A 25,155-nucleotide genomic window follows, 5' to 3' on the forward strand; every position below is an offset into this window, starting at 1 on the left:
TTGCAAAGGTATTGTACTATGCTTGGAAGTGGTTGGTAATGTAAGAGCAGTCTTAGATCTGAACATTTCAAAGTTCAGAGCTAAAACAGTCACTCTGTCCTAGGTGATGTTTAGTAGGGAGACAATGTTTTGAAACATTTTGAATTGGGGAGGTACAACTTGAATTTTTCCATTAAGAATGAACATTTTTGCTTTCGGTTGGAAATCAATTTTGCTACGGTATGACCTACTGAACTCCCCTGGTCTCAAGTCATACATTATTGCTGTAGTAAGGAAGGACTGCAGTTGCACCTTCAAGGAAATCATCCAGAGGAGAGGAACCCAATTGATTCATGATGTGGTCACTGTGAGCACCAGGGCAGCATCCTGAATTGCACCCTATTCTCCATATAGTACACTACTTTTGACCCATAGAGCTCTGGTCAAAAGCAGTGCATTACGTAAGGAATATGAGTCGGGTGTTGACGAGTGTAAAGCTTGATACCATTAGCCAAAAATTCAGACATATTAAACAATATTAAAACTATAGGGGAACCTTTTCACCCATATCCCCTCACATTATTATGTTCCTAGGTATCATGCATGTTTTCAGAAACAGTTACGTGAGTGGTCAATATTTCAACTCTCTCAATTGTCCATGGAGGCCGAGTGATTTTCCACAAACACACCCAAATGACGTTCAGCTAGCACTATTTAGTATGCCGTTGAGCATCCCTACTCAGGTAACGGTCTAAATCACTCCTAACCGAATATGGTTAAAATAGACTAATGTTTCATGCTCTGAGATTAAGTTCTATGATGGGAAAGCAACAAAGTTAAAACTAGACCATCAGAAATCTGCTTAAGGGGGCTTCTGATGTCTCCCCACAGGCCTGGTCCTCAGTCCATCTCATACCTTCCCATAATGCTTTGCACATAGTCTTAATGGCCCTTCGTCAGATCAGCCATCTGTATTTGGCAGTGTGTGTGAGTGTGTATGTGTGGTTTCGGTCAGTGAGTTAGTGGTTAGAGTGTTCGAGAACCTCAGGTCAGTCATCATCAACATGCCCTGGGAGAGACAGCCAAGTCAGTCATGTGCCAGTTGCATGGGTGGCAAAAGGGCTTCTTCCACACGGCTACTGATAGTCACACTAAACTGTCTGTTGAAAAATCATGTGCATAATGTTGATTGTCAAATTTTTCAGCTATCACCTGTCTTTCAGGGTCACGTTCTATTTTGAGACATAGACCGATAAATCGTCTGGTCTTAGCAAGTGTGTTTAGGGCTGCAGAGGATAGACCTCATTTGAGAGCAGAGCTTTTGGAGGTGCATGGTACTGGATTGCATATACAGCGCATTCGGGAAGTATTCAGACCCCTTGACATTTTCCACATTTTGTTACGTCACAGCCTTATTCTAAAATGTATTAAATTGTTTTTTTCCCTCATCAATCTACACACAATACCCCATAATGACAAAAGCAAGAACAGGTTTTTGAAATATCATATTTGCATACACCACCGTTCAAAAGTTTGGGGTCACTTAGAAGTGTTCTTGTTTTTGAAAGAAAAGCACATTTGTTGTCCATTAAAATAACATCAAATTGATCAGAAATACAGTGTAGACATTCAGTGTAGACATTCTTAATGTTGCAAAATGTTGTAAATGACTATTGTAGCACAGAAAAAAAAAATGTATGAAATGAAATGTATGCATTCACTGCTGTAAGTCGCTCTGGATAAGAGCCTCTGCTAAATGACTAAAATGTAAATGTCAGATTTTTTATGGATTTTTTATGGAATATCTAGATAGGCGTACAGAGGCCCACTATCAGCAACCATCACTCCTGTGTTCCAATGGCACGTTGTGTTAGCTAATCCAAGTTTATAATTTTAAAAGGATAATTGATCATTAGAAAACCCTTTTGCATTTATATTAGCACAGCTGAAAACTGTTGTTCTGATTAAAGAAGCAATACAACTGGTCTTCCTTAGACTAGTTGAGTATCTGGAGTTTCAGCATTTGTGGGTTCAATTACAGGCTCAAAATGACTAGAAACAAAGCACTTTCTTCTGAAACTCATCAGTCTATTCTTGTTCTGAGAAAAGGAAGGCTATTCCATGCGAGAAATTGCCAAGAAACTGTAGATCTCGTAGAACGCTGTGTACTACTCCCTTCACAGAACAGCGTAAACTGTCTCTAACCAGAATATAAAGAGGAGTGTGAGGCCCCAGTGCACAACTGAGCAAGGGGACAAGTACATTAGAGTGCCTAGTTTGAGAAACAGATGCCTCACAAGTCCTCAACTGGCAGCTTTATTAAATAGTACCCGCAAAACACCAGTCTCAACGTCGACAGTGAAGAGGCGACTCCGGGACGCTGGCCTTCAAGGCAGAGTCCCTCTGTCCAGTGTCTGTGTTCTTTCGCCCATCTTAATCTTTTATTTTTATTGGCCAGTCTGAGATATGGCTTTTTCTTTGCAACTCTGCCTAGAAGGCCAGCATCTCGGAGTCGCCACTTCACTGTTGACCTTGGGACTGGTATTTTGCGATTTTTCAAACTTTTGTAATAAATGTGAGAAAACATTTCTAAAAACATGTTTTCGCTTTGTCATTATGGGGTATTGTGTGTAGATTGATAAAAAAAAAATGCTTAAAGTAACAAAATGTGGAAAAATTGAAGGGGTCTGAATACTTTCCGAATGCACTGTATGAAGAGGGGAGGAGGGAGGAAGGGAGGGAGGGAAGGAGTCATCCTACAGGAGGAGGGAGTAAAAATGACTGAAAAGGAATGAGCAAACAAAGGCATGTCTGTGACTGCAGGACCGCTTCCAAACTCAGGAAGAGAGACAGGAGAAATCCGACCCTTGGCTCGTTATGATGATTGGATTTACAGTTCACTTCCCCCAGGGCTTTTTACTACTTCCTCTTTGTTTTCTTAATAAAGATGATTTACTAAGGGGAAATCCTGTTTGCTTTGATATTGAGTTTGATAAGTCATTATTTATATATTTAGACTTTCAACTGTACGCCAGTTGTAGTTTAGCTTAATCCTTAGACCCAGAGCTAAACTCTTCTTAAAGCCACCTTCGTCAGAGCAGACAATGAGAGGCCACATAAGAGGTCAAAGTGAGTCAGCGCAATCAGTGCAATATGACACCTGTGTTAAATCAACATCACTCGCAAGAAGGACTCTTGAATTGCATCACACCGGTATTCAAATGAATAATTTGTGGCTTTGCTCATTTGCATTTTTGTTTTTAGTCAATTAAATTGGAAATGGCATGCCCGCTTCCACATGCACAAACTTAAGTCCTAAAGACAATGAGTGACTTTTGCCGGATATGTGTGTGCACTTGTGTGTGAGAGAGAGCGAGAATGTGACAGCAACTATCTATCACAGCACTAGCAGTTCATTATACTGCTAGTCAGGGAAATTAACCTTGTTTAGCCGTGTGTTCAATGATGACAGATGAGACAGGTCTCTCTCAGCCAGACCCTAGTTCAAAGCTTGTGAAGTTCCTAAGGCTCAGAGAGGATATATTTGAAGTTATCACCTCATCTTCACATGGACGTGCTGAGACACTAGCCTGGTTAAACCAGACTGAACACTCACCCTTCTGACGCTACCAGGCTACAAGAGCCACCCTAAGAACTAGCCCTTGACAGGGATTCCTGTGGTCAGCTAAAGTTCCAGTCCACAACAATTGGTTATCCGAAGGGAAGATGGGAAAATATGTCTCTCAATCATAGATGCATTATTAGCACCATTATAATTTATTCCATGCAGGGTTGTTAGTCCATGTTTATGGAGAAATACAGCAGTTCTGAAAGTATCCGGCCCCTCATCCTGTGAACCAAAGAAATGCAGTCAGGTTGTGGCCTAAAATTCTCAATGCCAGAGCATGTTGGGTAATTGTGTTGGAGACACTATCCAGATGTTTTGAGGTCAGGGAGAGGTCAAGGCTTATCCAGCTCATTCTTTTAATTCTTCTAATCCATGAGTGTATTACAGGGACACTATCATCTTATATGCTCTTACCAACACGGCTCTTGTTGCCAAGTTGATTCCACAAAGTGGTACTACTTGTAAGAGGACCTTATCCTTACATTTCATTGTCATTATTTGGCTCTGTTCAAACTCTAAACAGAGAAGAAACGGTAGACATTATCCTGAGTACCACAGGTACAGAAAGCTCTTTCTCAGGAACTGTGTTGGCTTTCTTGGAGGACTCCACGACAATATTCCAGCTGGAGAATCTCTGACAATATCCAGCTGGAGAATCTCTGACAATATCCAACTGGAGAATCTCTGACAATATCCAGCTGGAGAATCTCTGACAATATCCAACTGGAGAATCTCTGACAATATCCAACTGGAGAATCTCTGACAATATCCAGCTGGAGAATCTCTGACACAGGAAATCACTCTAACTCCTCCTACGCTCGTTGCTAAGCAGAAGGAGACAGGCAAGATGCCAAATACAAGCTTTTGTCAAAGACCTGTGACCAATTAGACATTGTGAGCAACGGTCTCAAATGAAGGACACCCTTGTTCCTCACATGAGAAAACAGCTAAGGTATACTGCTGATTAACTCAGAAACAGCAAACTATCCCTTCCTGGAATGAAATGGATGACATCATTTTGAACTGATGATGGACATGGTGGACACTAGACAACTGTGTCATTTTCCCTACAAAACGGCCTCACAAATAGCATGATATAATGTATTATATGTAAACATCTTTATACACTATTTGCAATAGTGATCTCCTTGACAAATTGTCTAGTAATCTGATACACTGTGTTTTTAGATGTTTTTGAAAGCATATTTTCCATTACCATTGCACATTAGTTCAGGAGTTACTGACTAACAAAATATTTGTATTTTTCAGCCCCTCCACTACAAGTGAAGCAGTCACTACCATAGAGGAGGATAACCACAAACTCCTAAGAAAATCTGTCACATCCACGTCTGCACAGTGGTCAACAGAACAACCAACTCACAATTAATAACTCAAACTGTCTCCACTTTGCTTTGGTACCCATTCCATGAAGAAGCAGGAGACAGGCTTCCACTGAATCAGGGACAGTGATGGGTTTACAAAGAGGGGCACTGCGATGGGCACTTCCCTGGCTGCTGCTGCTAGTCGTGGCTGGAGGGTCACACGGCTCCCTGGTGAAGACTAACCTAGGGTTGAGGGTGAAGAGGGGCCAGTCGGCCTACCTGCAGGAGGGGGACCTGCAGTTCCACATCCCCCGGGTGAAGGACGCCTGCAAGGTGGAGGTGGTGCTCAACGAGCCAATTACGCAGAGGGTGGGGACGCTGACACCTCAGGTAATGTAACTGGCTTCTTTGTAGCAGATCAACAGGTGGGTACCATTGCTTTTCCAGTTGTAAGTTGAATACTCATCTAAGATTGGATGATAGGAGACAAGCCCACATGTCCTACCTGTTACAACTGGAACAAAAGTCTGAACAACCTTTTACTATCCAGGAAAAGGGTTAGTGACAGACAACTGCCCTGGGGTAAACCTGGCAGTAAAATGCTAATGACAGTGTGTCACTGGCATGTTTCTCCTCCATAATGAGAATCCCTGACAACGCTTAACACATTGTCCTAATTGCTGATCATAAAAACAGACCATAAAGCTGTTATATTAGGAGGTTTAGGTACAAGGGGCCAGGGGGATTGTGATACAGTATGTACCATGTTATGTTTCTTAAGCAGTTCTTCAATAGGCTCTAGGCCAGGGCCAGCTCTAGCCTTTTGGGGGCCCTAAGAGAGATTTGGTTGGGGAGCCCCCTTACAAGTGGGCAAAATGTTTTAGTGCCCACCCCCCTCCCCCCTTCTCATGATGACAGAGAGATACATTTACTTTTTAAAGTTAATTTCCTGAAATTCTACAAATTTTGCCATCGGTCGTAGAGAACATGTACCAGTTTTAGAGCAATTTTTTTTGCAGTTCTACACATTTTACCATGGGCCAGAAAGAAAATAATTATATTTTATAACGCATTTCATGCAATTCTACTCATTCTGCCGTGGGGCAGAAATATATTTAGCCGTTTTAAAGCAAGTTTTCTGCAGTTCTACACATTTTGCCATGGGAGAGATAGAAGTCATGTAATTCTACTAATTTTGCTATTGAGCAGGGAGAAAATTGAGATATTTTTTATACATTTCATGCAATTCTACTCCTTTTACCATTGGGCAGAGATACTGTTTTTTGTTTTAAAGCTAATTTCCTGCAATTCTACACATTTTGCCATGACTTATTCCATGTTAATGATATCTGAGTGAGAGTGACTAACAAAATAAATGGGAGCCCCCTGGAAGTCAGGGCACCTGGGCACCTGCCCCGGTCGGTATTTGGCCATGATTACTACAAGTAGATAACTGGCTAGACTAACCATCCAATCTAAAAATTGTTAAATGACATGGCTAACTGAGTGACTGTCAGTGCTGCTGCACAAACACATTTTTTACTTGCACCTTGTGTATTTTACTATTCCAACACTCCAGGGGCTCTAAGCGACAACTTATGTCCTGCTCTAGGCCCTAGGGGCTCATTTCCTGGACTAAAAAGCACTTTCAATGGAGATTCTCTATTGACGATGGTTTTTAGTCCTAGGCTTGTCTTGGAAACCGGCCCTTAATGATTTGGGCATGAAAGTTGTTTTTTGGTTAGAAAATTCGTAGAAAATGCTAACATTAGCAATTGGTGGCAGTGGCTATACAAACTCAACCAACGTGAGTACTGCAGTGGACGTCATTAGTCATTGGAACCCCTTGAAACTGATATGTCTGATCCTCAGAAGAGGAAAAGGAAGGTAGATCTGAGCATTCTATGTCTGACCCTGGACACTAATTGAGCCGTTGTCTGCAGGGAGAGACAGGCAGCCTCCAGGCCTAATGAAGGTCTGTTGACAGACTCAGGGCTTTTCCCTGTGCCCTCCCTAGTAGCCTATATGTCTGAGATGACATGAGATACCCCTACACAGCCCAAAATGTTGCCACCCACTCTCATGAGTTGTTTGGTTACTGTGTAGCCCTTTTTAAGACCGCTATTACTTGTTGTTCACGATGAACAACATCGAACGTCAAGTAGTGGCTTTAAATGGTGCTAGTTATGTGGTGGTGACTGTAGAGAGTATTTATCCTAAATAAGCAACAATGGTAACGTTCTATTACTACCAGATGACAGGACGAAACCTCTGGTTTAGGTGCAGCTTGGGTTGCTCTGTTTTGTTTTTCTTCTGAATGTTACTTGAATAATGGGTAAACAAGACAGTGGTTTGAATGTTTTCTGTTCGCTGTTTGAGAGGAAAAACAACTTTTGGTTTTATTAGCATTTCTGCTCTTTCTCCTTTTTAGCTGGTGTTTTTTGAGGACACTTTTTATGCCCCTTGTAAGATTTACTGCAATAAACTAAGCCTCAAGCTACATACGTGGGAACCTTATTTGACCAGTTTTGTCACAGGAGTATAATAATCCCGCAGCAGGAAGATTATTATTATTTATTTTTTAAGTGATAATGTGGAAATTCGTTTTTTTTGAAAGGCTACAGTAGCCCATGGCTGCATTTCGGATACATCTGATTTTATTTTCACATCATAATTGTAGGTATTTGACTGCCACTACCTGGCTGATGACGTAAAGTATGTTCACAATGGCTGCCCGATACTAAAGGAAGATACTGTCAAGCTTCGACTCTACAGGTACCTGCATCTACCCAAATTCTATTCAGAGTTTCCATGATTACATGTATCGATTTACAATGACCTTTTTTTTTTTTACCCATTTTGAAATAACTAACTAAAATGGTATTGAATGTGACTGAAGACATCACTTCCTGCAAAACAGAGTACATAGCAACAGGAATTCTTTATTGTACTAAGTATTGTACTCACTTATCTCCTCCCTGTAAAGTTGGCCCCACTTGTAAAATGAAGTTATGACCACTGGTACTGTTTTCAGTGTGACTAGATGGTCTTCTCCCCAGGTTCACAGAGACAGAGACCTTTACGGAGGTCTTCTTCCTGCGTGTGGAGGTCATGGAACCCGACTGCAACATCATCAAACTAGGGCCCAAGTCCCTGGTGGTGCCAGAGTTCTACGGCCTGTCTGACACGCTGGATGGCAACGTGGTGTCCTTCCACTATGAGAGGATGACCAGTCTTGAGTGTAACATCCGTGTGAACACCCATGAGACACACCTCCCGGGTCATGGTCAGTTGGTCATTGGGGAGCCAGACCAGCTGGAGGCCAGAGGGGACGAGCCGGAGAGCTTCATTCCTCTCCGGCAGCAGCTAGGTATGGATGTATAATAGTATTACTATTATAAAATATTTGTAGTAATGGTAACAAGAGTAGTGATACAGTCAATTGGTAGATTATTGGCAAACTCAGAATGTTGGATGTTTTAAAAGTAGTGTTCAACATGAACTGAATTCATTTGAATGCATGAGAAATCAGTGTAATCCATGAATTCCAACCAAAATAATTTACTTGTCCTTGAACACATCCCCCTAACCTCACTCTTCCTCTTCTAATCGTACAGATAACAAGGCCAGGGCCATGTGTAAGACTGAGGACTGCCTGAAGGGCCTGAAGCTGGCAAAGGTTACCAAAGTGCCATGTGATGAGTTCCTGGTGATGGGCCTGAGGTACCAGCACATAGACCCACCGTCTCCAGACGTGGACTACATCGCCCTCCGACTGGACCTCACCGACACCAGGAGCGGGAGCATATACAAGGTACTTGATGCAATTTCTCATCAGAAACATTTTCTAGAAGTTACCAAAATGTTGAAGGATTGAAATCTTGAGTTCAGCGAAAGTACTGTATCTTTGTTAATGTCGTATGCTGCGAAAGTTCAGGACAATTTAATTTCAACCAAGAAATTCAGGAAGTAAATAATTCCTCTTAGTTAACACAACCTCACGGTAGAATGCCTTGTTAGTCTGTATGTTTATTTAAGTCAGTTAATTTAGAACAAATTCTTATTTTCAATGACAGCAGGTTAACTGCCTTGTTCAGGGGTAGAATGACAGATTTTTAACTTGTCAGTTCAGGGATTTGATCTTGCAACCTTTCGGTTACTAGTCCAATGCTCTAACCACTAGGCTATCCTGCCTCCCAGGGTAGCCTAGTGATTTGACTGTGTGTCTATGTGCTTGTGCTTGCGTTTGTATGTGCAGTCGGAGCGGGCCTGGATACCTGTCCACATCCCTGGCGCAGTTCCCAACCAGCCGCCCAAGCCAGCCTTCATGTCCATGTTTATCCTGGAAGTGGACCAATTCATCCTCACGCCCCTCTCCACCGCCACCCTGGACGCAGAGGACGGAGAGACCCCCAAACAGCTGCTTGTGTTCAACATCACCAAGCCCCCCCTAGAGGGCTTCATCACCCACCTGTCAGACCACACGCGACCCATCTTCTCCTTCACCTGGGTGGACCTCAATGACATGCTTATCGGCTACCAGCCACCCAACTCCTCCCACACCCAGCGTAGGAACTATGAGGTGCCCATTACTGTTTCCTTTGTTTGGTCCATCACATTCACAGTGTTTAAATGCAATTTCCGTTGCATTTAAGGAGGTGGTGGAACAGGTCCAAAAGTGTGGCAACATTTTGTTTGGCATAACAACAGAGTTGGCTATACATTCCAACAGATCTGAGACCAGGCTAGAATGTCATCTTTTTCAGGCCATCAGATGTAGTTTCTCTTCAACAGGTGGAGTTTGAGGTACATGACTTCTTCTTTGAGAAGAGCGCCCCGATCATGGTCCACATGTCAGTTAGAACAGCAGACACCAATGCACCCAGGGTGTCATGGAACATGGGTAGGTGTCAATGGCAGTAGAGGCCGGTGGGAGGAGCCATAGGAGGACGGGCTCATTGTAATGGCTGGAATGGACTTGTGGAACGGAGTCATACATGGTTCCATACGTTTGATACGTTCCGTGTATTCCATTCCAGCCATTACAATGAGCCTGTCCTCCTGTAGCTCCTCCCACCTGCCTCCACCCGTCAATGGGTGTATTCCAGATACACAACTTTTGCACAGATTATAAAATGGTTATGTCACAATGTGATCTTTCTAGGTCTTAGTCTTCTTGAAGGTCAGTCTCGTCCAATCACGTGGGATCAGCTCCAGATTGTGGACAACGACAACTTCAAGGCTGTACGCATCATCACTGTCGACGGCCTCCATCATGGCAGGCTAACACTGAGAGGTATAGAACTCATTACTCCTTCAATAGCATCATTTGATTGTTATTCTATTTTAATTACTTCTAGGATGTCGGCGACATCCCCACTATGTGTCCATAATCTGCAGGTGGCAAGGGTTTCATGTTCACCATCGCCGACATCCTCGCGGGCGCCGTGCGCTACCATCACGACGACAGCGACACCACCAAGGACTTCATCATCTTCCGCATCACCGATGGGCGCCACCAGACCCGGCACAAGTTCCCCATCAACATCCTGCCCAAGGATGACAGCCCACCATTCCTCATCACCAACACAGTGCTGGAGCTGTCTGAGGGCCATACGGCCCTGCTGAGAGGATCCATACTGCAGGCCTCAGACATGGACTCAAGCGACGACTACATCCTGTTCAACATCACCCGGCCACCGCAAGCTGGAGAGCTCATGAAGATCCCTGGTCCTGGACTCACCGGTGAGGAGAGGAGCACTCTGAATAGACCACATTGTTTTACAAGGCACAGCTATGGTGCACACTTTGGTTCCCAGCTGAATGCAATTGCAAGGCATAGCAATGGGGAACTTTTGCAGAGCTTTATTATGCGATGACCCACTTGTTGTTTAGTTTGATAATCATATGGCAATTTTAGAATACAATACTTCAATATACATGTAACTGCCAAAATAATGGAAACACTTCAGTAAATAAGGGATGCAAAAGTATATTGAAAGCAGCTGCTTCCATACAGGTGTGGTTCTTGAGTCAATTAAGCAGTTAACATCCCATCATGCTTAGGGTCATTTATAAAAAGGCTGGGCAGGCCATTATTTTGGGGTCAGTGATATCCTGGCTCCTTGGTACGTCCCTACCCTAAACCCTAACCCTTAGCATAACCCTTACCTAACCTTAACCATTTAAAATGTCAACTTCAATGGGTTTGGGATGTCCCAAGGACCCCGGATAGCCCAGACCCTTACTATGGTTGCCATGGCTATGCCCCCATAGGATGACAATGCCCCCCATCCAAAGGGCACGAGTGGTCACTGGACGGTTTGATGAGCATGAAAACAATGTAAATCTTACGCAATGACCATCTCAGTCACCAGATCTCAACCCAATTAAACACTTGTGGGAGAATCTGGAGCGGCGCCTGAGACAGCTTTTTCCACCACCATCAACAAAACACCAAATAATGGAATGTCTCGTGGAAGAATGGTGTCGCATCCCTCCAATAGAGTCCCGAACACTTGCAGAATCTCTCCATAGGTACACTGAAGTTGTTCTGGCTGGTGGTGGCCCAACGCCCTATTAAGACTCTTTACGTTGATGTTTCCTTTATATTGGCAGTTACCTGTATGTTTCAGTTAAATCACACAGCCTCATATATTATCACTTAGTTTAATCTTAAATCACCTGTAAAAAATGACAATGGTGTTCTTTTCCTTGGTCCTCTCAGGTTATCCTGTCAGCCGTTTCCTGCAGAAGGACCTGTTCCACTCTGTAGTCTACTACCGCCATCTAGGGAATGAGGTGTTTGATGACTCCTTCGAAGTGGTGCTCTCGGACTTCAATGACCCACCCAATCTTTCAGAACCTCAGGTGAGTAGTACCATTACCGGATCGTGTAAAATTGTAGATTCATAAAGTTGGATTGAATTGAGTTCAAACTCCTCAAATGTCATTCAAAGCTAATGTGGCCTCCCACCTTTACAGGTCATAGTGGTGCACATCAACCCTGTGCCTGACCAGCCACCTAAAGAGGTCCCTGGGGTGACTCGGTGCCTGGTGGTCAAAGAGACAGAGGTGGTCCACCTGACCAAGAAGCAGCTTCACTTCATCGATCTGGAGTCCCCTGACAGCGAGCTCACATACACTGTTACCTCTCCACCCTTCTACAGCAGGTCTTATGGGTGAGCATCTCATGCGAAGTTAAGTTTGTATTTGCCATTTGCAGGGATAGAATTCATACTGTACACTTGGTACCATTGAGGAAGAATGATACCAATGCTAATACTTTAAGGCATCCCCCTTCAAACTCGACTGTTACGTTCAATGGGCTATTTTCCTGTTGGCCAGGGGCCATGATGCAGGGAGGCTGTTCCTGGTTGACAGCATTGCCAAATTCACCAAGGATCCTGAAGCCCCAGTGTTAAGGTTATTCACACAGGTAAGCTCAGATATGTTTACTCCCAAGTTATTTTGGCTGGACGGGGGAAATGTCAGACTTGGATTACTAACGCCTTTATTGTTCCAGCATGCAGTCAACTACATGAAAGTGGCCTACATGCCTCCCATCCTGGACATTGGGCCTTACCCGCAGCACATCCAGTTGGTGCTCTCCGTCACCAACCAGCAGGGAACCACAGTCGCTGGCATCTGCTTCAATATTACTGTGGTGCCAGTGGACAACCTGGCCCCAGAGGTATAAGGTTGTGTTCAAAGTTACCAAGATAACACTTCTGTGTACTGCTAGGCTAACCCCCAACCTGTCGCAATCATGCTAGCATTGCTAACTCTACCACAAGCTGTCTAGGAGTAGCTGAAGCAGGTTGAAGACTCTACACCAAGGCGGTTGAGGCCCTCGGAGGCCAAAGTAGTACTGGGTTTTATTTTCTACCTGGTAGTTAATCGGTCAATTTATATCATGAATTGAACAGACAATTTAGCCCTTAAATAGAAGAATGAGAGTCAGAATTGTTTCCTCCCTTCAGGCCCTTCATTGCACAACCCTGCTGTATACTTTATGTTCCCTCCCCAGGTGCACATGAAACCTCTGACAGTGGACGAGGGTGGGGAGTGCTGGGTGGGTCCAGACCACCTGCTGCTGACAGACCATGACTCTACAGAGGAGAGCCTGAGAGTGGAGCTGAAGAGAGAGCCTCAGCACGGAGCTGTTCAGCTGGATGGCGTTCCCATGAAACCGAGCCAGAACTTCACTGTTCGCGACCTGAAAAGCCTAAAAGTTAGGTCAGATATGATTGATGACACTTCATTACTGCACCCTAACACACTGCAATGCTCATGTGAAGTTTGGACATGTTGGCTGCGTTCCAATGGCCACACAATACACCGTTTAGAACGTATACCCAATAGAAGGCTTGATTCTAAGCATGATGCTAGTATGAATTTTGGGACAGAGCAGGCCATCTATATACAGCATGGACACAAACTGATTCGATAACAAATAGAGTCAAATTGTGTCAACAATCCTAATGTATCGTCGAACTACAATTGTGTTGGTTTGTCCGTGCAGATATCATCACGACAGCTCGGAAACAGTGGGCGATGCCATTGAATTAATCGCTACCGATGGGATTAACGCAATCAACTTTGTTCTGGAAGTTAAGGTACTGTAAACTTCATGTACATGACCATTTCGATGCTAACAGAGCCAAAAAGATGTTACAGTGAATGTTTGCTGTATGAGAGTCAAAGACCATATCTTTGTCAACAGGTGACACTGATTAATGATGAGGTTCCAGTTCTCATGCCAGGTCTGAAACCTGTTCTGGACTGTGCAGAGGGACAGGAAGTCATCATCACCGCTGAGTACATCTATGCCACAGACGCAGACAGTGACGACAACAGTCTGACCTACATGATTGCCCGCCAGCCATACCATGGCGTGGTGCGCAAAAACGCCATTGTGGTTGATCGCTTCATTCAGGCAGACATTGTCGCAGGGAGTATCACCTACGAACACACAGGTATTATTGTTAAATCTACCTCATCCATGCACCACCATAAGTGTATTGCTGGTTTATGACCATTCCATTTAAAAAATATATATTTTATACATCAACCCTAACACCTTACAACTGTTTCTGTTGGCCATCATGTGGTTTTCTGTGTGAGTCAAAAAACATGATTATAGACATATTATTTCATCCCATTCTTTGAAGCCAAAAACTTGCAATCATGATTCTTATGTCTCTCAGGAGCGGAGATTGGACTAGCCCCTCGACACGACACAATCACGTTTGTGATATCCGACGGCCAGGCGGAGAACGTTCCGTCATGCTGTAATGACCGAGGGGACACATTGAAAAGAGGCAGGACACAAGTCCAGGAGAGCCTGCCTCTGTATGATCTGAAGGTCACCGTGTTCCCTGTGGACAGTCAGATGCCTTCTATTGCAACAGGTAATGAATGCCGTGATGTTGCAGCAATGCCTAGGATTCTTTTTATTCAGGTTCAGACATTATTAGTATCCTTGAGATTTGTGAAACGGTTCAAGAGCGAACGCACACCTGTATTAGCAAGTGTGGGCTTGTGGAAGAAAAACACTGAAAGCAACACTCTGGGCTCACCAACAGAAAAGTAAAATATTGAGCAATACTGTATAGTGCATTCCGTTACTATTTTCTCTCACAATTATACCTAAATGGTCAATCAATATGGATGTTCTCCTCCTTTGTAGGAGATGTGTTTGTGGTGGATGAGGGGGGTGTGGGCCCTATAACCGTAGCCCACCTCAGTGCCTCGGATGTGGACACTCCTCTGGAGGAGCTGGTGATCAGCCTGGTCTCTCCTCCCCAGTATGGCTACATAGAGAATATCCTGCCCAGTCCTGGATTTGAGAAAAGCAACACAGGCATCAGCATCGGTGAGTAGCTTTAACCCCATTCACATCACAGGCTTTGCACTTTTTCTTAGACTGTAATGCTGTAACCTCAAGCCATATGGAATCCCTCATAAGCAGTGAACAATCCACCGATTTATTTTCCTAAATAAATCACTTGTTACATTAACCTTTGTAAAAACTCTAACTTTGTCCCCTTTTCGTAGTATGTATAACCAGTTTGTACATTACTAACTGTAAAGGTTCCCGGACTGTTCCACCTCAGCATCTCTCCTCCGGTCTCTCCTCAGCCTCCTTCTCTTACAGTGACATCATGAACGGACATGTGAACTACGTCCAGTCCAGACACCAGAGGATCGAGCCAACCGCTGACCAGTTCATGCTCTGTGTCTCTGATGGGAAACACACCTCTGCCCACGTCCACTTCTACATCATCATCAACCCCATCAATGACGAGGTCCCGGAGTTTCTCGCCAGAAATATCACGGTGAGTCGCCCATCGTCAAGCTGTCAGTTATCCACAGCCGAGGTCACCACCAACTCTGGTCCTGGAGAGTTACTGGATGTGGAGGGTTTTATTCAAGCCCATCACTAACACACCTGGTCCCGCTGAAGACCGTGATTAGTGGAATTAGGTGTGCTAGTGCTGGTCTGAAACAAAAACCTGCACATCTTGTAGCTTTCCTGGGCCGGATTTGGAGGCGTCTTGTCTACACTATGTAAAGCTATTATAGTTCAAATCCAAATCAAAGAAAGTTTTATTGGTCACGTAAACGTGTTTAGCAGATGTTATTGCGGGTGTAGCGAAATGCTTGTGTTTCTAGCTCCAACGGTGCAGTAATATCTAACAATTTCACAACAATACACACAAATCTAAAAGAATGGAATTAAGAATATATCAATATTTGGACGAGCAATGTCAGTGCGGCATTGACTAAAATACAGTAGAATACAGTATATACATATGAGATGAGTAATGGAAAATAAGTAAACATTATTAAATTGAGTAGTGTTCCATTATTAAAGTGGCCAGTGATTTAAAGTCTATGTCTATTAGGCAGCAGCCTCTAAGGTGCTAGTGATGGCCTTTTTCATGCTCTTCACTCTCTGATTTCACATTTCACATTTCACCACCTATTCTATAGTGCAACATGCCTCACAGCACTCTAGGATCACATCCGGACCGATTTAACCGACATCCCCATTGATGTTCCCGTTTAAAAAGGTGCGAGAGGGCCATATGAAGGAGCTGGACCCTGCTGTTATAAACGCGGTGGATCTGGACGTCCCTAAGAACAACCTGCTGTTCAGCGTGGTCCAGGCCCCCCAGCATGGCACCATCATGGGCCGAACGTATGGCAACGACGTGCCCGCCAATGGAAGACCCGTCAACAGGCACAGGGATGCAGAGGTGGTGGTCCAGGACTTCACCATGCAGGATTTGAGGAATGGTACTGTACCGTGACCAACTCCTTGTTACTCAGAGGCTGTCCTAATATGGACACCGTAGTCCTGTGCCATTGTTGAGACTGGTGATCCTGAAGAGCATGAAAAAGCTGTTGAGATTCAAATAGAGCAATTTTGGTGGGATTTGTGTACTAGTGATCTTCAGTCGTGGGGTTATACATACAGGCACATTAAAATAATGAGTTCACCTCCACTGTTCAGGTATGTCTCTGATGTACATGCACGATGACTCTGAGAACATGGTGGACAGCTTCACCATCCATCTGACCGATGGGAAACACCAGCTCCAGAGGCACGTGATGGTCAACGTACTCCCTGTCAATGATGAGGAGCCTCGAGTCATAAGGTAACAGATGGGACTTGTTACATTTACACAGAGAAAACAATGAATTGATGTCCACACGTTCTGGAGAGTTTACTATGAGTTTACTTCACCAATAATCCATACATGGAACGTACTGCAACCAGTTTACAACAGGTCGTATAAACTTCCTCCCGCCTAATCTAGATTTCCCTTATATCTGTGCTCCCCCTTCTGGCTTTCCTGAGTACTACTTCACAATTTCTCCTTCCTGTGTACATTCGGTACACATTTCACACAAGTTAATAAACAAACCGTTTAGGTGAAGTTTCCCTAGGTACAGATCTAGGATTAGTTTCCCCTCCCCCAGTCCTGACCTTAACCATTAATGGGGGAAATGCAAAACTGACCCAAGCAACTTCACCCTACTCCTAAAACAAACATGGTTGTCTGCCCTATAGGAACAATGGACTGGAGGTGGAGGCAGGCGAGGCTAGGCTGATCTCCAGTGCTATTCTCTTTGCTCAGGACAGCGACACTACCTCTCAGGAGATAGTCTACATGTTGGAGAGCGTTCCCACTCAGGGACTGCTACAGGTTAAGGTCAGTACATTCAAATATCATCTGATATGAACTGGTAGGTGTTATTAACAAATGCCAGTATAGAAAGTATTGTTCCATGCTAGCTTAAAGGGGCGTTTCACTTTTAAAAAAGCATTTATATATATAAATGCTTCATTATTCAACTTTTGAAACATGCAAAATCATGCATGTCAACATAACATTTTTTCAGAAGATATTACTTTCAGTCCACTAATGATTTCACTGTAAGTAAATCCTCAACATTCAGTCATTATGTGCCTTCCATTATGCGTTCTCTCCCTAACTGTCCATGGTCCCTTCTCAGGTAGGCTCTGACTGGCTGACCCAGTCTGCGGGGATGAACTGCACCCAGGAGACAGTGGACATGAACCTGCTGCGCTACCTCCATACCGGGCCACTGGGACACACACAGGATTTCTTTATGTTCTACCTGCTGGACGGGAAGAACCGCTCCCCCGCGCAGCACTTCCACATCTCCCTCAAGGACATGGAGAAAGGTTTGTGAACAGATGGACAGACCACCAAACTGGGAAGTGCACTATTATGCAGTTTGCTATAACCTACACGTTCATAGTCTGTGTAAAAAACAAACGCTAGTAGAGATGTCTCATCATATCAGCTGGTAGCTACTACTACTGTTGTCTTATGTTATTATAATAATGTTAAACAGAGCTAAAACAAGGAATAAAATAAGCTGGTTTATAAGTCTGTTGTGTAAACCAATTTGTGCAAACGTTCATTTTAAGACTTCACTTTCTCTGTCAATTCCTAGGAAACATTGCCGTTTTTGTGAAGCCGGTGAAGACCAGCCGCGGTGAGCGCGTGGTTCTGACCACGGATGTCCTGCTGGCGACGGACGGTACAGACAAACCCGAGGAGCTGTTCTACATCGTTACGGTCCCCCCCGGCAACGGCCACATGGAGTACATCAAACACCCTGGGGTGGCCATCAGCACCTTCAGCCAGATGGACATCGCTGCCAACCTGGTGGGCTACGTCCACGACAACAGGGCCACCGCGTCGCTGGAGACACTACAGTAATGGCAACCTTTCTAAATGTATAAAATGAAACAGCTGATAATCTTAACATTATTCCACATAATAGTGGTTGGAACATGCTGCAAACGATGCTGGTTTGTAGAAAAAAAAATTACATCTCCAAGACTGTAGCCATCATAACAGATAGCAGATGGCCCAAATCTGACCCACATCTAGATGTTTGATACATTGTATGAGATGAAGTACCTTCCCCTAAGAACCTGCCATGCTCCTGTATGTCTTTGCTAGGTTCGTCGTCAGCAACGGCAAGGCCACCCGTAACGGCACCTTGGAGATCTTCGTTGAGACCACCGACCGCGTGCTGCCATCACTGGCCTGTAACAGCGGCTTGAGAGTCCCCCAGGACTCCTCCATGGCGGTGACGCCTGACGTCCTCGCCTTGTCCGACCCCGACACCCCACCCAGTGACCTGCTCTTCTTCCTGGCCCAGCCTCCGCAGTACGGCACCTTGCTCCGGGGCGGTGTCCCACTCGCTGCTGGGGGTAACTTCACCCAGTGGGATCTGCAGGAGCTGGAGGTGACCTACAGGCACGGGGGCGGCCCGTCGCATATCGACCGCTTTGCCTTCACGGCCTCAGACACTACCAACAGGAGTTTCCTGCTGGAGGGGAGGGTACAGACGGAACCTGTTATCTTTACCATTCAGGTAGGACACACTTATCTGCATACACACCTCTGCCCAGGTATGTCGATTGGTATACAGGTATACAGTAGATCAGCACAGCAACTTATTCAATAGTAGTGGAATCAAAATAATTAGTTGTGCAATGTTTTGGGAAGGTTTCGATGGACGCTTTTGATGGTGCCTAATGAACAAGACCCTGTATTCCAGATTGAGCCTTTGGACAGCTCGGCTCCTGAGGTTGTGCAGCTGCAGTCTCTGTGGAAGGCGGAAGTCCTGTCTGACGGTCGCTATGGGATCTACCTCTCATCCCGGGAGCTGAGAGCGCAGGACGGCAACACCAAGGACGAAGACCTCACCTTCCACATCCACAGACCACCATACTTTGGCTACCTGGAGAATACTATTAAAGGTGAGGCCTTATATGCAGGGGTGTCAACCCCATTCCCTCTGTTTTATCCGTTTGTACACTGAAAATACAGAAAATATTCTTTATTTTACGCATAATTAATCCAAATACATTTAATTAGGCCATCAGTGCTCCTTCAAAATAAGACCATTACGATAGCCCATAGACCCCAGGTTAATTGTGTTGCTCTTCAATAAACAGTCAATCTTACACTGTGCTCTTGCAGGCAGCTTTATCCAGCAGCGTTTCACTCAGAGGGACCTGAGCAAAAGGACTATCGTGTATATCATAGACCCAGCGACAGAAGCCCTGTCGGACAGCCTGGAGTTCAAAGTGTCCGACCCTCTGGGGAACACTGGGCCCTCCCACACGTGAGATGCTACTCCGCGCAAGACACAAATAGTATTAATATGCTCTGAATACTGTGGTCAGTCATGGGAGGAGAGAACCAATGGTTACATACATACATGACAAGGCCAATTTATATGACAGCTTATGAAGATTTGATAAATGGTCCCCAACGACCGTACTGGTCTCTGTATGTAACATATGTACTGTGTCCTCGTAATGAAAGAAGGTACCATCACCCTCAATCAATTTGGAAAGGCAACGCAGGATCTTTGGTAAGTGTGTTAAACTGTTTTCACTGTGCTGTGTTCTTCATGGTCCCATGCTGCAGACTGAAAGTGAAGTGGTCTCGTGTGGAGCTGGCTGTGTCTGAGTACCAGGCATGTGAGGACCAGGGCACGGTCTCACTGGACGTCCTACGGAAAGGCAACATGGCCGAGTCCTCGTACATCACCATCAAGGTTTCTGATCTGTTTCAAACAGTATGATTCTCAGAACAATTCCTGTAATCTCGAAATTCAGCTAAATTGCACATATTAATTGTTTACCTTTCTTTAACCAGGTTAGTCTCGGTGAGGTAAATCGAGTGATAGACGGCACTATAAATCCATTTTAGTGCAATGAATGTAATGTCACTTTCGGATTCCCCTTTTGTCAATATTTTAGGTGAGAGAGGTCACAGCGACTGCTGGAAAGGATTTCACTCTGAGCCCATCCAGCCTAATCCAGTTTGATCCTGGTAAGTGTGGCTTCAGAGTGGGATGCTGATATGAGTTACCATCATAGATTAGGAGATAGGTAACTCAAACCTGTGCTCTCTATGAAGGCGTATCCAAAAGGAGCTGGCGTATTGAGATTACCCAAGATCACCTGGAGGAGGCAGAGGAGACATTTGAAGTGACACTGGTGTCCCCTGAGGGAACTGTAGTAGGCAGCACCTCCAAAGCTCTGGTTAAAATCAAGGACTCTGGGAAAGGTGAACACTGGGGAACTAGTGACTAAATCAAATAGAAACCTTTTCGATTGTCTTGTGAGTCAATGCCGTTTATTTTAATCTAAAAAGGTTGTACATTGTCAAGGTACATTTTTCAAGTTATTGAAACTGTAGGGACCGAGGAAGCCAAAGACTGATAGAGACAATACAGCAACCTTCTATGAAGTATTGACGTGGTTTCAAAATCTCAATGTAAGTCTCTGTGCTTTTCCAGGACAGTGTGGATCCAGTCGGGCCCCTATGGGCTCCAGTCTGGGGGGGAAGCAGGTTCAGTCAGGGCCCTACCCCCAACATGGCTCCATTCATTTGGAGACACTACCCCTTGCCAAGGGAGACCAGCAGATGACCTGGACCCGGGGCGATGGTATGCCCCAGTCTGTGCCCGCTGCTGTGCCCGCCACGCCCAATATGAAACTCAGAGCCATGGCCAATAGAAAGACAGTGAGTTTTTACTCTGTAATCACCGGTGTGAATGTTATTCTGTTTAGGTTTGTCCCAAGTCTTTGTTCCAAGCCTTCACTCTAAACTATTCTAAACCTAAGAGTTATGTAGTACAACTTGATCATGTATTATCTTCTCACAGATTCCACCATCGTCAGTCCATCGTAATGGAACAGACACTGTGTTCACGGTAAGCTGAGGCTATGACCTTTTGCACTAATCTAACACACCGAATCTAACCTAGGGACAGCAATCACTGTCTTTCTCTCACTGCCTCTCTGTGGTTGCAGTACCACGGGATCATGTCCGTGCGCCTGGAGGATGACAAGTCTCCGTCTAGGAAGGGAAGGAAGGCTAATATTCAGGTGACCAGCAGAGGGCAGCAGCAGCATGCAGCAGCAGCACCACCAGTGGCTCCCAACCTCAACCCTAAACCTGTCCCTAAGACGAAGAGTGACAGCTTGCTCCCACGAACAATGACTGAGCAGCCTAATAAGGTGAGTCGTCGTTACATTGATTCGGAACAGCGGCAATCACATCAAGAGGTTTGGATCTCATGGTGTAACAGCTAAGGTAGGACTGAAATCGCCTCAATATAAAACAGACACTGAGGGTTATTCAGACATTGGTGGCAGTGGCTATATAAACAAACCCAAAGCATAGATTACAGTCTCTCTCTCTTGGCTTATAAACTACTTCCAACATGATGACCAAATTAACTAAATGTGTTACTTACTCTAATAATTTTGGCCCTCAGGAGGCTTCACCTAGCTCTGGCCCTAAACCCTGTGTCCCAGAGCTGATGGGGCTCCTACACTTTAACCAGAGCTCAGGCGGGCTCCTCCGCTGCAACGGGGTCTCCTGGAAGCCCTGGGCTCCCACTGATGAGGTAATCAATCTGGGACAGATGGTGCCTGAAACAGAATAATAATGTACCCTCATCATTTGCCCAATTGTATTATGAATATCATACATAGACTATTTCAGGGTCATAGAGTATGGGCTAACCAAGTCATAGCTCAACATTCTGGGCCACTGTCTTGGACTGTGCTTGATGTGTTCGGGAAACCAGCCCTTAATGTTAGTTATTTCATATTTCAGTAATGAACTCTCACCTCATTGGCCAGCCATTTTCCTCCTCCCCGACACAGATGGTCAGTGCTCAGAATTGTCGTAAGGGCTGGACCTATCACAGCGGCTACTGCTACTTCCTGAGCACCGAGCGCAAGTCGTCGTGGAGCACCGCCATCAGGGCATGTAGGGAGAGGTGAGGAGGGGAACAAGAAACATGTGACCTAATTTGCGAGAATGTGCCTTTGTGTTGTAGTAAACTAGAATTTCTTCTTTTTCCTGTGGTTCCAGTCACCAAGCCAATCTGGTGAGCGTTTTTTCCAAGGCTGACATGGACTGGCTGTGGGACTTCAGTGGAAGGAAGCCATTCTGGATAGGTAAAAAGTATCCTGTCCTATTTCCATTGGCTGAAAAGTGGCTCAACGTGTGTGCGTGCGTCTACCTCACTCACTGTCCTCTCCATCTCTCAGGCCTAAACGACAGGGAGAGCCGAGGACGCTGGGAGTGGGTGGGTGGAGAACCCATCACCTACACCAACTGGAGGAAGAGTCCAGCCAGAGGCAAGAGGAAGGGGACCAGGAGGTGTGTTCTGGTGTGGAGGAGGGCCAAGTGGCAGATCAGAGACTGTAAGACGGGCAGGGGTCATCTCTACATGTGTTACATCAAGACGTGAGCCGAGGGGGATCCCTACGTTGGATTGGTGCTATGAATCAGAACTATTCTCTTTTCACTGGCTGTTCCAACAGGAATGGAGCTGACCCTCAAGACAAGTTGCATTCCTACAGGTAACATCAACCAATCACCCAAAGGAGATTTACTACGGTACTACAGAAATAGATAGATGACGAGGTCAGCTTTAATTAAAACGGAAGTATTGCGTCAAACACATCGGTTGCAAACTCGGTCAGCGAACACGTCACACATGCACCGCAGAAGCTCACGCTTTTTCCCGGCTACAGTAGTTTAAAGGGAACGTTCACTCCAATGACGTTGGTTTCCTTACCATTCTTAATGTTGAGTAGCTTTACCATGTGCAGATGTACAGTACTGTTCACCTGTGTAACAGCTATACTTATTACCAGTATTATTGTTGAGTGCTGTAACTGCTGCCCTGGCCATCTGTGTAATATTTAATATCTGTGTATAACAAATTGTATTGTGAGTAACGCATACCTCTCAATGTGTACATTTCAAGTATTATTTGATTTCACCGTCTCAAGGTTGTATTCAAATGTACGGTCCTTGATGGTAGTAACACTGTCTTGTCTGAAATCAGTCATAACTGGGTTTGGGGACTATAGTATTTCTGTATTAACAAATGTTATATTTTATGAATAACAACCTAAGATTCAGGTTACACTCATCACTGAAACTACACTCAATGGCCAGTTTATTAGGTATGCCATCCTGTTCATTAAAATGCTTTGCGCCTACAGACAGTGAGTCACGTGGCCGTGGCTTGCTATATAAAGCAGGCAGACAGGCATCAAGGCAGTCATTCACAGTTAGATTGAACGTTAGAGTGGGGGAAAACTAGTGACCTAAGCAACTTTGAGCGTGGTATGCTCGTCGGTTCCAGTATCTCAGAAATGTCCGGCCTCCTGGGCTTTTCATGCGCGACGGTGTCTAGGGTTTACTGAGAATGGTGCGACAAACATCCAGTCAGCAGAAGTCCTGTGGGCGAAAACAGCTCGTTGAAGAGAGGTCGAAGGAGAATGGCAAGAATTGTGCAAGCTAACAGGCGGGCCACAAACTGGCAGATAACGGAAAAACATTGAGGAGTGGAAAAACATTGCCTGTGTCATGCTGATGGCATCGTCAGGATTTTGGCGTCCATGGCCACATCCTGGTGTCAACGGTACAGTCTGGTGTTGGTGGTGTAATGGTGTGGGGAATGTTTTCCTGGCACACGTTAAGTCCCATGACACATATTGAGCAATGTTTCCATCCCCCGAAGAATTCAGGCTGTTCTGGATGCAAAGGGATGTCCGACCCAGTACTAGATGGGTGCACTTAATAAACAGGCCACTGAGTGTATATGGTGCCAACTCTACAGTTCATATTATGCCACCGAAACTCCACAAATACAGAAAGGCATCAGCAGCCTTCGAGACAGCTTTGTATGCAGTTGTGGGATAATTCAGTTGCTTTCTCAAATTACATTGTGACATTTGCAACATTTTAGCTACTTACTGTACAGAATTTATTTTAATTTCACATTCCATTTAAAATGTAATGATTTGTATGCAATTATTTTATAAACGTATATTATTCCACAAATCTATCAGGTTAATCTTTATTTTACTGTTTAATTAGTTATTTTTCAAGAATAGGCTACCGTATGCTAATAATGCAAAATTATTTTGACACAACAATGCTGCATTTGAGTAAAGTAGAAGTTAAACAATTTGACAAACGTAGTCTACTCTGCCCCTGAGCCATATCATGCAGGTTAGCATTTTTCATCATGAATCCTGATCTGGAGGCAGCTCTGCAGTGGTCACTAGCTGGCACAGCCCCAAGTCATAACATTTTATTTTAAGCCTAACCACACTGCTAACCCTAATCTTAAACCTCTAGGGGCTAGCGGGCAGTATTTTCACGGCTGGATGAAAAACGTACCCAATTTAAACATGTTACTACTCTGGCCCAGAAAATAGAATATGCATATTATTAGTAGATTTGGATAGAAAACACTCGGAAGTTTCTAAAACTGTTTGAATGGTGTCTCTTAGTATAACAGAACTCATATGGCAGGCAAAACCCTGAGAAGAAATACAAGCAGGAAATGAAAATCTTGTGGCTGTACTATTTTCGAGTCATTGCCAATAAAACACACAGTGACAAAGGATTCATTTTGCACTTCCTATGGCTTCCACTAGATGTCAACAGTCTTTATAGAGTTGTTTGAAGCGTCTATGATGAACAGAGACCGGATGAGAAGGAAGGGAAGTTGATGTCCCTGGGATGTTGTCACTTCATTATTGCGCATTCATGCGCGTTCATGTGAGATGAGACCTTGTATTCCAAACGTTTTTCAAGACACAGGAAAGGTCCG

The 25,155-nt window shown here is 44.6% G+C and overlaps 1 protein-coding gene across 3 annotated transcripts in view; it reads left to right on the plus strand.

The window, feature by feature from the left end:
- frem1a (Fras1 related extracellular matrix 1a) overlaps positions 1-24,377 on the plus strand; it is a 29,688-nt gene extending 5,311 nt beyond the window's left edge. For 2 of the 3 annotated variants that reach the window (XM_014155801.2, XM_014155802.2), the window contains 36 exons: positions 4,877-5,319; positions 7,610-7,704; positions 7,989-8,299; positions 8,547-8,743; positions 9,188-9,511; positions 9,724-9,832; positions 10,094-10,225; positions 10,330-10,674; positions 11,657-11,799; positions 11,914-12,110; positions 12,277-12,367; positions 12,455-12,622; positions 12,959-13,167; positions 13,454-13,547; positions 13,655-13,907; positions 14,139-14,342; positions 14,621-14,806; positions 15,073-15,269; positions 16,008-16,233; positions 16,451-16,595; positions 17,012-17,153; positions 17,458-17,650; positions 17,926-18,190; positions 18,441-18,858; positions 19,045-19,246; positions 19,470-19,614; positions 19,923-20,052; positions 20,258-20,330; positions 20,418-20,567; positions 20,800-21,026; positions 21,169-21,216; positions 21,317-21,523; positions 21,784-21,915; positions 22,178-22,293; positions 22,389-22,474; positions 22,568-24,377. In XM_014155801.2, the coding sequence (XP_014011276.1) occupies positions 5,077-5,319; positions 7,610-7,704; positions 7,989-8,299; positions 8,547-8,743; positions 9,188-9,511; positions 9,724-9,832; positions 10,094-10,225; positions 10,330-10,674; positions 11,657-11,799; positions 11,914-12,110; positions 12,277-12,367; positions 12,455-12,622; positions 12,959-13,167; positions 13,454-13,547; positions 13,655-13,907; positions 14,139-14,342; positions 14,621-14,806; positions 15,073-15,269; positions 16,008-16,233; positions 16,451-16,595; positions 17,012-17,153; positions 17,458-17,650; positions 17,926-18,190; positions 18,441-18,858; positions 19,045-19,246; positions 19,470-19,614; positions 19,923-20,052; positions 20,258-20,330; positions 20,418-20,567; positions 20,800-21,026; positions 21,169-21,216; positions 21,317-21,523; positions 21,784-21,915; positions 22,178-22,293; positions 22,389-22,474; positions 22,568-22,770 (6,606 nt within the window). In that variant the 5' untranslated portion in view covers positions 4,877-5,076 and the 3' untranslated portion in view covers positions 22,771-24,377. Of the gene's footprint in view, positions 1-4,876; positions 5,320-7,609; positions 7,705-7,988; positions 8,300-8,546; positions 8,744-9,187; positions 9,512-9,723; positions 9,833-10,093; positions 10,226-10,329; positions 10,675-11,656; positions 11,800-11,913; positions 12,111-12,276; positions 12,368-12,454; positions 12,623-12,958; positions 13,168-13,453; positions 13,548-13,654; positions 13,908-14,138; positions 14,343-14,620; positions 14,807-15,072; positions 15,270-16,007; positions 16,234-16,450; positions 16,596-17,011; positions 17,154-17,457; positions 17,651-17,925; positions 18,191-18,440; positions 18,859-19,044; positions 19,247-19,469; positions 19,615-19,922; positions 20,053-20,257; positions 20,331-20,417; positions 20,568-20,799; positions 21,027-21,168; positions 21,217-21,316; positions 21,524-21,783; positions 21,916-22,177; positions 22,294-22,388; positions 22,475-22,567 lie in introns of those variants that run through there. The other variant, XR_006760474.1, reaches the window with a different exon arrangement.
- The last annotated feature ends 778 nt before the right edge of the window (positions 24,378-25,155 follow it).

The sequence above is a fragment of the Salmo salar genome, chromosome ssa18 (assembly GCF_905237065.1).
Source record: "Salmo salar chromosome ssa18, Ssal_v3.1, whole genome shotgun sequence".
Taxonomy (NCBI): Eukaryota; Metazoa; Chordata; class Actinopteri; order Salmoniformes; family Salmonidae; genus Salmo; species Salmo salar.